Below are 12,965 nucleotides of genomic sequence, written 5' to 3'. Positions count from 1 at the left end.
TTGAACATTGAGATACATACAATACATACATCATAGGATCCCCATTAATCTACAGTAATGCAGCTGCATGATGAAAATGATCAAACAAATAGAAAGACTTTAAAGACTGAATTAGAACATAACACAGAGAAAAACGGAATATACTGGAGGCCATGTTAGCAATGTGAAGAGAGATGATTCTCAGCATTAAGATGCTGCTGTTTCTGGCTGCTGTGTGTAAGATGGTCCAAACAGAATTCAGGTTTACTTGAGGGAGGAAGTGTTTTTAATAACTTGCAGGACACAAATTAAATCAATTTTATTCCTTGAAATGTAGGCAAGAAATGAAATTTGTCAATTTGATATGGACAGTTTAGAATGAATCCCAGAGCTATGTTTTGAATTTACTGCATATATACTGCAATATATGATGGAATTATGTAAAACATCTGAATACTTCTTCCATCACTGTGCAAGAACTTTGTAATAAAGTTTTTTCCTCAAAAGGCAGGGTGGCCTGCTGTATTTCTCTGTATAATGACATAGTGGTCAGTCTCTGATCCACGCAGTGACATTCATGGCCACTTGGCAGCAAAGAGAATTCTCCAGAGACTCAACTGTGGGAGTCTGTGAGTGAGATTGCTTGAAATGTAAATATACTTCTAAAAATAAGATTTATTTTCCTAAAGTGCGGTCAGCTGACAGAGTTAGAACCATCTTTTGCAAGTGTTCCTTCCACAGCATCTGCTCTTAATCAAGCTGTTCTCCTGCAGCACGCTCAGATCCTCTTTTAGCTTCATCTTACAAGAATCCGCTCTGTGAAACTGCGGCGAATTTCGAGTGTTTCATCACCTAATGTCTTCCTGTCAGTTTATTCTTTTTCTTCTTCTTGATATTCTCTACCATCTCTGTGTGAATGAGTAAACCCATTTGTCGTGTACTGTACTTGTGAGCTTGTATGGCTGTGGGTGTATGCTACTGTACTGTATGTGTGAACTAAGTCACCCTGAAGCAGTGCTGATAATCTAAAAGTGTACACACACACACACACACACACACACTCAAGCACAGAAAGAGACAGGTAGGCAAGTGAACCTGAAACTTCAGAGGAGATACGTCTTCTCAAGATTTACCGGGACACTGAGCAGGATTGTGTTTACAAGAATCCTCAACGAGCTGCCAGAATTTCACCCCATTTGTTTGCTCATGTGTGTGTGTGTGTGTGTGTGTGTGTGTGTGTGTGTGTGTGTGTTTGAGAGAGCAAGAACAGAGAACAAAGGCGTACAGTTGAACAGCAAGAACAGAAATGAAAGAAGAAGCAGGCAGAGAAATCACAGCAGTGGGACAAGTACTGAAAGCTCTCACTATTGGATTCATCATTTATTTGTTTCCATCTTAACACACATCTATACAATATATATATCTATGACTTCTGTATTTGATGGTGGATACCGTTGAGTTTGCTCGACACCCAGTTTTCCTACCAGTAAGCTCCTCTCTAAATTTGAAACAATATATTTGTACGTGTGTCTCTGTGCGTGTTTGTATCCGTCTAAAAGAAAAAAAGAGATGATTCTTGCAGGAAAAAAAAAAGTAGCCCTGACTCAAAAGCAAAGCACAGCAGAGAAAAAAGAAAACACCACAAGGGAAGATCGTTGTACTGGGAAGGACGAGTATGTGTATGTGTGTGTTGTGAGACAAGAAGGCCCAGAGCAAAGAGAACATTCAGTACAGAGGGAAAGAAAGTAGACAGTGAATGTGCACAATACTTTGTAAATTCTCCAGTAATGGCTTTTATCTACCTTAACTGAGAAAAACCAGGTTTGTGTTTGAGACAAGTTTTTATCAGAGACGGTAAAGAAATACAAAAGTGGATCTGTCAGAAGCCTCGCAGCGACCAAAAACTCATGGTGCATTCAGGCACTTCTCATCAGCACGATAAGTCTGAAATACTCACAAAGTTTCCTTCAAACTATCAACAGAGGGTACAACTTCCATTTTTAGCTAGCAGCGTGGCTCTAGGGGTGGCAATGACAGCGCTAATTGGAAAAACTAAGGTAGTAAACATAGTAAAGATTGCCTGGTGGCATTTGATTACAGCAGAATGGATTATCGGACAATAAAGGGCTTTCTCTGTTGCAGTTAGAAGAGCCTTTTCTGACATCTCTGGTCCAAAAATTGTGGAATTTGGAGGATCCAGCTCATGAATTAGCACCCATATCTACTATAAAGGGTTTGTCATTAGCTATATTTACAGAATAACTTCATACCAGGCTGAAAAGCATTGTTTCACTACCTGGTTGAAAGAGGTGCAGAGGAGGAAGACGGGTTTCTGCTGTCCTCCTCAGGGCAGGATCTCTTACATCAATTTAATGTACTTTAATATACATTTTTTTCATGCTAATCTGTGATTGACACGTAAAATGACGCTCCAAGGGAGGACATCCTCCCTAACCAATCAACAACCAGAATGTAATATTGACATCATGTTGGTCCAATGACAGTTTCCAGATTTCATCTTCACTTCTCTACCACTGTAACATACGTGAGTGTGAGGAACTGGTAAGAGAAGAAGACCAGTAAGTTAAAGATAAATTGATAGAGTAGCATATTAGGAAATAAATTATAACACAAATTGCGAACTATATTTTTAAAGATATCAGCAAAACATTACATCTTATTTAGGCCCTTTCAACAACCAATTTTCCTTTTTTCAGATTTAGAGGTTACGTTTCACCTCTTTTATCGAGCAGTAGATAGCTGCTTGCATTAGCCAACAGTTAGCTTGTTGTAGCAGCCTGAAGGACTCTTTATACATCCATGGAAGGACTGTTAAGGACTGTTGTTAAGCTAACCGGAGAATGTATTTGGACTGTGCACCGCAGCAGTGGCAGGAGAGGGGAGGCTGGAGAGAGAAGCTACCGGAGAAACAACCAGGACAGTTAGCTTGTTTGTCATTGTTGCTAATGATATCAGACTGGTTAACCAGCAGCCACAAAGTTCTGTTAACTAACAAACAAGACGACCAACAGCCACAAACGGACATTATGACATGAATACTTCATCTCCATGAAAGAAAGAAGAAGACGTCAGATAACGTGAGTCAGATACAGCTTCTCTCTCTCTGTCTCTTCGGTCGCTAACTTCTTGTCTGATGGCTGACGTAAATGTCTCTGTGGCTGTTGTGTGAATTTATCTCCTTAACAAGAATGCAGCAGAGATGATATAATGTGTTGTGGGTAGTTTGCTTGTTGAAGTTACAGTGAGCTGTCTGGACTCACTCATTCATTTGGAATTGATCCAGTTTTTGATTGAGTGGTTGTTTAGTCACCTGTTGATGTTGTGTGATTAGTGAATGAGTGTGCAGGAGGTCTGGCTGCTTGTTGCGACAATTTCTTCTGTTGGTTTTTAAGCTGAGTCATATATTGAGTAATAAGCTTCAAGTAATTAGAATAACAAGTGTGAACATGTCAGCTTTGTAGACTATATTTTGTATGTGGTGCATATAGATAAGAGTGTGTAAGTCATGTATTTGATACATGCATTAATACTTTCTGATGCAAACCTAATCTTTTAGATCTGTGAATGTTTTTAGTGTTCAATCTTTCTAGTATTCAGAACTGATCTGTACTTGTATCAGATTATCACAACAGAACAATACTATAAATTTGAATTTCACTTTGTTGGTAAAATGACACATTCTGAACCACTCCACGGCTAAAATGAGCACTTCTTTGGTTAGAAACAATATGTATTTAAAGAAGCAGCCTTTTCACCACTCAGGGGTTTTTGTTTTTGAAAGTGAATTGTTTTATTGGCATATAAAATTGTCTCCCACCCCTCCAGTTTCATCGGGTGGGGGACAGTTTTATATGCCATAGTATGATGCAGCATGTTTTAAGATTCCATCTTGGTTTTCCTCCTGTCCTCCCTAATTTTTTGAGTCACCAGCTGCCACCAGTACTGACACACCCTGGTCTACACATTTACATCACTGCAGCAATGTGAGAAGTTGAGAACCTGAAATAAAAGGATTTTTGCTGACATACGGTGCTCTTTAAAGTTGCTCTTTAAGGGAAATTCATGGAAAAATAGTACAGTCTCGCCAACGTGTAATTACCCATTAATACTACATTTCCAAAAATTCATGGCACTGGAGAGTTCAGCAACTAACAAGTCAAGGTTGGAATTTAAATGTGGAAATTGTCAACTCAACAGGATGGACTATATTAAGGAAGTAAATAATGAATTATGTGTTTTCAAAATAGAAAATATGAATAAGACAGCTGAAGGTAAATATAAATAAGTAAATATTGCACTTATCAGCAAAGTCATGAATCAAATAGATAATGTCTTGTTTCTGCTCATGTTCTATTGTGATTGTTGGCACTTGACAATTGAAAGTATGTTGCTTCAGCACTAAAAGAAAGCTGATTACAGCTAAATTGATTACTATATAAACACAACAAACATAATTATTTAAAGAGTTAAAGCTGGCACACACACACATACACACACAACAGCTCCAATCTCTTATCCTCAAGGTTCTTTCTCCTCAGACCCAAAGCCAAGGACTTTAAAAGCTATTTCCAGCTGCCTTCTCCGTCAATTTCCTGTGACGGGGGTAATTTTATCTCTGAAAAAGGATGGGTGTTCCCACAATAACCTCCATGGCTCTTATCAGACACACCACCACCACCACCACCACTACTGCTGAAAAAAGGAAGCCATTCCAATCATATGATATTCTTTTTTTTCCTATATGGACTGGAGATATCTCAAATTCCAGCACATCAGGGCAAAAAGTGATATGCATGAAATGGTCCGGAAAATATGACCAAAACAGTTTCAACTTGTCAGACTCCAAAATGAAAGAAGAAAATCATATCTGAGTCAAAAGTGGGGAAAAAGACTGCCTGTAACATCTTAAGTATTTCAAGTTTAACGGTTTAAGTTAGCTGGAAGATGGAGGCTTTGGAGCCTGCTCTGCACCTCCTTTTTTAGGAAGTTACACAAAAGTTTTCAGGCTTTATGAATAAAAAATCAAACGTGTTGTTCAATATGAATATTACATGGCAGCTGGGATGTTTCCTGTGGTGATTAGCTTAGATTGAGACCTCAATTTATCTCCTACCCTGTTTCTGTTGCTTGTACAAAACTCTGTTTTCCAAAAAACTTTGCTTCTTGAAAGCCTCAACTCAACACAGTATAGCTTGTAAAAAATTAAGTGTAACATATATTGTGCAATTAATTATTGCTGAGAAATTATTTAAATGATGAAATGGTATATTTTCCTTTGTCTAAAAGCTTAACAAGATTACATTAACCATTGCTTATGTTACATAATCATAAATTGAAGATGAGATTACTGTGTCTGTCAAGATTTGTTTATTTACATAGCGTGTGTATGTTTTTACTTTGTGTGCCATAAAATGCTGCCACGCACAGACAGAAAAAAAAGCTCATTTTTGCTGAAATGAATTAAAGTTAAGTGAAGTGACATGTACAGAATTTAGCTCTCTGCTTTGAAACTGCATCGAGCCTGAGGTTAAGAAGCATTGCTATTATTACATATGCAGCAAAACAAGTCAGTCAATAAGAGAAGTGGTGATATTTTGTATGATGTTTTTTATATAATAAGCCTTTTATGATGAAATTGAACTGTATGTCTATAACCTAAACAGCTCATATCTCATTAATGAAAGATCTCTTTAAACCAGACAGCATAGTAACTGACTTTATTCACAACTAAAAAAGTAAGTTAAATTTCAAAGATCATTTGCAAAGACAAAGTAAAAACCTGACTTGGCGCATAGAGTCTATGGTGTTCAGCTCAGGGCTAACAGGGTTTCACCCTTCGTTTGTATCAAACTCACGTCATGTGCCAGCTGGATGGCGTGAGGGTTATGAGAGCCTAACAGGTGGTCCAATTTTCGCTGCATGTGCAGAAAAGGCATATTTGTTTTGCGTGTGTGAGAAAGGAGGTGCCCGCCTGTGTGTGTGCGTGTGTGTCTTTCTCCAGATTAGTGTAAGGGTAAAGGCTAGAGGGGAGTTTTCTTGTATGTGTGTGAGAGAGACCGAGAGAGTAAGCTTAAAAGTTAATGAGGCAGTTATACAAGCTTTGTTTTCCCATCTGTTCTGTCCTCTGCACTTTGAGGATTCTAACTAGTCTTCCAAACTAAATGACTAAATATACCATTTGTCATCGCTGTTCTAAACAACTTGAGCTTTTTCTGACCTGACTGCCCTTTTGGCAGGACGACATCCACGGTTGAAAGAAAAGAAAAACAAAGTTGATGTGAACAGTGTATGACATGTCTGAGTCACATGCTTCTGTACTTCCACTTTGGCTTCTGACATCATAATTCATGTGGGCACTAGAGGACCTTAACTGGTACATGTAGGTCATTCTAGACGTTTGAACACACGACTAATGCTGGAATATTTTTCTTGTTATGTCAATTAATCTCATTCTAAGCTAACGGAAACACAACAATTCTTAGTTTCAGCTGATTATACACAAATGAAAACATGCTTGTGAACATTATATTCCATTTCTGCCAATAGATCCCTCTAAATCTTACACACTGGTCCTTTAAAGCATATAGGGTCAAACAGAGGGTGAATCATATGCATGCTTCATACATATAGCCTCTCATGCAACCTTTAATGCTGAGATGAATTCTATTTTAAAATACACATGTACTGCACATGTATACAAAACATAGATTCCCAGCATGACATGTCATGCTAATCATAATGCATCTAGGAGGCATTACGGTCATGCATTTGCTTTGCTTACAAGGGCAATTTTTTGCGACCTGTGAGCATGTTAGAGGAGAGAGAGATCTGCTTTTGCTTTGTTATAGCAGGTAATTAGCCTGTATGATAACTGCTGGGTGCGCTGACCTGTGCTATGCTACGTTCTCTCTCCGGATGAATGGAAGGAGAGTGGGGAGGGGAAGGAGAAGCGTGATAATTAGATGATGCACTGACCTGTAGCTTTCCTGCTAATTATTCTTCCTTGCTTAAATTTGCTGAAACATGCAAGACGAGACGGCACAGACACCTGTGTCAACTCTGATGACAAAGACATCGGGTACATTATCGGAGGTTTCAAAAATAAAGGGTGCCAACTAGCAGAGAGCCTATAATAATAGCTGGGACAGTGCATTAGTGGCATCATGCAGATTTGAGATGACCCTGGTGAAATAAAAACCACGTGGGATGTTTTTTCCTGCTTTTTTCTTGAGAAAGAAACAGTGCAGACAGTGAAAATGCAGCTCATAATCACTAATTTTTGGTGCGTTCTGGCCTTTAAAAACATTTTGCTATTTAGACACAAATGTTTTAGTTACTAAAGTATCTTGGAATCAGTTCTTGTGACTCAATTTCTTCCATTATATCACTAAAGGCAAGCCTCCTCTCTGAGGACGTATTACAAACTACTTCACACTTGAACATGTGTATCAAACCTCTTGTAAAAAGGAAAAACCTGTTCCTCATAGGAGTCACACCATCATGGCATTTCTTTTAAGGAGGTTCGGCGAGGCTGAATAAACACTTTCCCTGGGAGCACGCAGTAGGGTATTGCTGAAAATGTTCCCTGGGTACATGGCGCTTTTGGAAAAGCTAGATGTATTTTCTTGCTCATTGTTCCGTAAGAAAATCTCTAACATGTAACTAGTGTGTGTGTGTGGGGGGGGGGGGGGGGGGGGGAGATAATCAGCATGGTCAAAAAATGTTGGCCATGTTTTACACTTGAATGGTTTGACCTCAAAAAAACTGCATCTGTTGGACATTTGGGGTTACATAACTGGCATCAAGAGATATAAGGGTTTTTTAAATATTTCCCTAAAACATTGTTTTATACGATTTTTTTTTCTCATATAAATTATTTTATTTCATTCATATATTTGTTTTAATCTACTTGTATCCTCTGGATATTCATGATTCTTTGAGATTCTTTGGTTTGTGTGTTTTTTTTTCCCCTGTAAAACAACTGCACCACTTTTACACATTAAGGTCAATTTATTATATATTTATGAGTACTACTCAGCCGGTGCAAACTGTTGTATAATGTTAAGTTTGAGAAAATAACCCTGATGATGTCATCATCAAGCTTTGACTTGAAAACAATGAATTTATAACAGTAAGCCTGCATCACAAACCAGGGCATGGTGCTTAAAAAAAGAAGCACATTTGCCCAGAAGGAAGGGTCTAATGAAAAAAAATGATCTTGCTTGCATCATGGGAAATGAAGGATACAGCATTTTTGGAGCTTGGACTGAAAGTCAGGATATCTCGGCCTCTGCTGTTTTGATTTTGACTATTATGGGGTTTTTTTATTTGTCTCTCGGAAGTCCTCCAACTTTATAGAAATGTCAAACTAAATCACTGCCCTTGAAGAAAAGTGCTACGTTATTAGATTATTAGAACAGCAGCATCCGGTGGACATTCTGGGTAACGTTTTACTCTGCATCAGCTCTGGTGTAACACACACACACACATTTATACACACACATACTTCCTCTATAGCCATTACCAGCACACTCTAATAGCCATGCTCAATTAAGCACACCTACACCCAGCAGACAATTGGCGCTCGTTAACCTGCAAACTCACTGAAGACACCATGCCTCGTCACTAATGACACTCCCCATATTCACTCTGTGTGCAGGCCTCTGAATACCCTCCTGGCACACTGGCATGGTGTAGCGATTATGCTAATTGCTTAATTATTCAGGAGAGATAATAAGTCAGCATGAGATGATAAAATCATGCTTGATAATCGAGTTAGATGGGAAATTTCATACTGCAGAGCGGAATAAAATTAAAGTTTAAAATTAATTATATGTTTTAGATAAAGTATGGAGGGAGTCTAAGAAACTGAGAGTTCAAAGACTAAATCACTCCATAAAAGCAGATGTTAAAAGACATTTCAAAAATAAAATGATTAATCTACATCTGTGCTTACCCTGAGTTTTTCATAGCGGTCACTCAGTGCTGCCACTTGGTGGTCTCTGTGTCTTCCGACCAGTTTGCACAGCGAGCAGATCAGCTGATCATCAGTGACACAGTACATGTTCACCTTCTCCTCCTCGTGCTCCAGGCACTGGAGCCCTCGCAGATGGGAGTCCGGCATGGGCTCGATGAGCCGGTGGCCGGTGAACGGCTTCTTGTTAGGGTGCGTTGCGCGGAGACACTCCTCGCAGTATGACACCTCACACGTCACACATGTCTTGACAGCATCCTGTGGTGGGTCCTGCTCACAGAACTGGCACTGGACCGGCTCCGGAGGCGTACCTGGGCTGGACATGGCGGCACTGACGGGGACGAGCGCCAACCGGTTGCTCCCTTCCTCTCCGGGAGAGTTTGGCCCGCTGTGGGGCGCGGGCAAAGGCAGCGGTAGAGGGAGCCCAGCTGAAGATGAGGCCCGTTGAACTCTATCAATAATGTTCTGCAAGGTCACGTTTCTCTTAAGTCCTTCTAATCCACGCTCAGGACTCAGGGAAATGACATATCTACAGGTGGGGCACTGGAAGGCGCCGATGCTCTGAACAGATTCGTTGGTGGCGCAATGGGAGACGAGGATGCGGTGAGCACAACCGAAGCACAGGCTGTGGGCGCAGGGGAGCAGCAGCGGGTCTTCAAAGAGCTCCAGGCAAATTGGGCAGGTCAGCTCTGACTCCAGAGTGTCCATCCTGCTTAGAGGAGGCCAGGCGGGACCAGGCGCAGCGTCAGCGAAATCCAGGAGAGCCGCTCAGCTGTCTGTAGGCCAGAGACAGAGAAATAGAGATAGAGGAAAGCAGAAAGAGAGTGAAAACATGGAAAAGAAAGCACAGGGATTTGTGATTAAATGGTGTGAAACGGCTTACTTCTCACTGCTTTCTTGGGAGGGCTTATATCTCAATGGAGCAGACCACTGAGTGGGCCTAAAGAATGGCAAAGTGTTAAGTGCTGGATTTCCTAAGTCTGCGTGGAAACTGAAAATGAGGGGAAATTGATATCTTCAAAGACTAGATAAACAGAATACTTAAAGAAGTTCAGTATGTTTTATCATCAGACATTTCAGATGTTTAAAGAGCAGAAACCGACAACATTCTGACTATGAAACTTCCACTTCTGTCCACAGATGCTTGTGGAATATAAATTCCCCTCAGGCAAAGCAGTTTAGAGTAAGGACTGCTTTGGCTTTGAGAATATGGAAGAATGACAGTGATTGGATGCAAAACCTCTCTTATTGGATTCAAGGTCTTCAAAGTCATAGCGTGCATGGTGGCTGCATTTTCTAAGGAATACCCAAACACACACTCAATCACACACATTGTTGTCATCTCTATGTCCAAAGTGTTATGCAAAAAGGGAATCAATGCACAAAAAACCAATTAACACCAAGGTGTAATTGTAAAGTACTAAATTAGTACAGAAAGTATATACTAGAAAGAAGACAATATGCTGCTAGACCACCCAAAAAGGGAAGGAGAGCGGTGCTGACAAACTTAACCACAGACTGAAGGCCAATCCTACTATTATCTTGTGGTTTCATCCACATCCTACTGTTGCCCTATCTATTTATACATTTGCACTGCTGCAGTGACATTTGAGAGTTTAGACTGGGCTCGGATGAAAAAGATTCCTGTTTCAAAGCAGATTCTAAAATTTCAGATGCTGTCGTCTTTATTGAACGCACCATCAAGGAAGAGCTTTCAAAACAAACCATGCTAACGGTATTGGCACACACAAATAAAGAAACTTTGCCCTAATGGCTCTCTGTGACGATCTTAGCACTGAGTGATGAAATACGAGTATTGAATTAAATTAATTAAATAAAGGAGGAAAGGAGCTACTGCATATTGTGTTATATCATATCCCACATGTTGTTGACTGTGTTGTCTAATTGATTGCGCAGAAAGCGTCTGCAGCAGCCACAGCTGCAGCCAATTAGTAATTAGTACTCGTTCCTTCTTTCCCAGCAGAAAAGGTGAACCTTGATTTCCATCTGACCCTGCATGTCATCAGTGTAACTCCTAGTCAAAAGAGGAGTGACTAGAGAGTTTTGTGTAGTACACCATTACAGGAAAATCTTGGAGTAGAATCATTTTAATACATCTAAGATTCGGTTTCTAACACTCAGCGCTGATGTGACAGTGGAGGTGTGGTGTTGATACTTGGCACAGCGGTGGCAGCTGCAGCCAATCTGTAATTAGTGCACATGTTCTTTTTTTTTTCTCCCCCTGCAGAGGAGCTGAATCTCGAATTCTGTCTGACTCTGCATGCTGTCAGTGTGTGTCCTGGTCTCAGTGAGGTTAGATGTTGAATAGACAATGAAGAGGAGCTGTCTGTTGTTTTCTTTATGGTATTATTACATTTTGTACAGTAATTGTGCTAAGACAATATGGTGTGCAAAGATGTGTATGATGTGTTATTTCAGTTTCAGCCTTATTATGTGGCCAAAATTTTACTTTGAAACTCATATTTTTTTTCTTTGTTCCTTCATTTATGAAGACAGAGGGCTGTTAATTAAAAAAAAACTGTCAGTTTATGGCAGATAATGAGGATTTCACACCAGCTATATATGTAAAAAAAAAAATAGGATCATTTATTCCATAAAATGAAGAAAATTGATTACTGAAAAAGCAAGTATTGAAAATACAATAAAAGCATTCTGGATATGCAAATAAATGCTATAAAAATGTTGCAATTAATTCTACAACTAAGACTTCAACAGCTCAGGATGATGATTATAATAATAAAAAGCTATAATACTTTATCTATTTTGGAGGCAGGATGTAAAATAATCCACTCTTATTCCCACCGTGTGGTATTTTCAGCAGATGTCACTGTTTGCTGAGCTCAAGGCTTTTGTGCATCTGAGTGGACTAACACACTCAGAATATCTCTCCTATTTGTTTCCTGGCCATCTTTATGCATGGTTTCCTTTCATCCTCTGGAAAAAAAACAAAAAAAACAAACAAAAAAAAACCCCCACAAGTGCTGCAGATAAACTATCCTCACTTGAGCTCTCTGCAGTCCAAGCACTTTTGTCACCGCTGATATTTGAGGCCAGATAACATTCATTTGCAGTGCAGATAAGCTGCACAAAATAGAAGGTAAAATATCGTGCACAAAAACCATTTTACATCCGGTGAAAAAACTGATGTGAGTCGCACAAGTTTGATCCCTTATTTTCAAATTTGAAAAAAAAAAAGGAAAATGTTGAAATGAAGCAACTATGTGTGAGATAATACTGAGAAGGAGAGGACAGAAACTGCATGTGAGGAAGATGGAAGTGATCCAGCAATCTCATGCTTAAAATGGAATGAAATGGGTGTGTGAGGGACCGAGAACCCAACAAACCCTCGCAGACACTCACATTTACACTTGTGCGCATGTCCTCACATATCGATACACACTCGCACCCACGCAAACACACAGCAGAGCCTCCCTCAGGTGTTTCTTGAGAGGCTTGTTGACGGTCCAGTAAACTGTAAAACTTGGAGAGCTGAGTTGAGTTGTCAAAGGAAGATGTGTTTTTAATGTTTTTAGGCTAACGATTGATTTACTACAGGGATGATGTTCTGAATGTCAAGCATAAAATGGAAGGAAAATGGAAACTTGCAGGAATTCTAATGCTAAATATTCACCTCTGTTTGATATTACAGTGATCACATTTCATGTAGGAGACTGATCATTTATTGAGGGTTGACCCAATTTCACTGCCTGCAAAAAAATGCACCGATTCATTAAGTCCCTCATAGTCTGGAGGTCGAGGTTGAGCGTTAAGCTAAAATGAACATTAACTAATGGGTTAAAGTAAAACAAGTTAAGATTAATGGATGGTGTGTTACTGAAGCAGATTTGAGGCGGAAAGGTCATTTTATGCAGCTGTCAACCGAGCATCGTAAACAGCAGATAGCATTTTACCGAAAGTACAGAGAATAAAAAGGTACAGACAAAGCCGGGGAAAGTTTGACATTGATGGA

At 39.6% G+C, this 12,965-nt stretch overlaps 1 protein-coding gene and 1 long non-coding RNA gene across 5 annotated transcripts in view; one reads left to right on the top strand and one right to left on the bottom strand.

Annotated features, from left to right (window-relative positions):
• LOC121891912 overlaps positions 1-12,965 on the top strand; it is a 211,536-nt gene that overhangs the window by 151,149 nt on the left and 47,422 nt on the right. The window lies entirely within an intron of this gene.
• The window catches only part of LOC121891910 (E3 ubiquitin-protein ligase Midline-1-like), a 42,721-nt gene that overhangs the window by 18,466 nt on the left and 11,290 nt on the right, over positions 1-12,965 (bottom strand). The window contains exons 1-2 of one of the 3 annotated variants that reach the window (XM_042404558.1): positions 9,858-10,801; positions 8,957-9,750 (exon numbers count right to left, since the gene is read on the bottom strand). In XM_042404558.1, coding sequence (XP_042260492.1) covers positions 8,957-9,682 — 726 coding nt within the window. In that variant the 5' untranslated portion in view covers positions 9,683-9,750; positions 9,858-10,801. Of the gene's footprint in view, positions 1-8,956; positions 9,751-9,857; positions 10,802-12,965 lie in introns of those variants that run through there. The other 2 variants (XM_042404559.1, XM_042404557.1) reach the window with 2 other exon arrangements.

The sequence above is a fragment of the Thunnus maccoyii genome, chromosome 24 (assembly GCF_910596095.1).
Source record: "Thunnus maccoyii chromosome 24, fThuMac1.1, whole genome shotgun sequence".
Taxonomy (NCBI): domain Eukaryota; kingdom Metazoa; phylum Chordata; class Actinopteri; order Scombriformes; family Scombridae; genus Thunnus; species Thunnus maccoyii.
The sequence above is the reverse complement of the archived record's forward strand: the minus strand, read 5'-3'. Positions and strand labels throughout refer to the sequence as shown.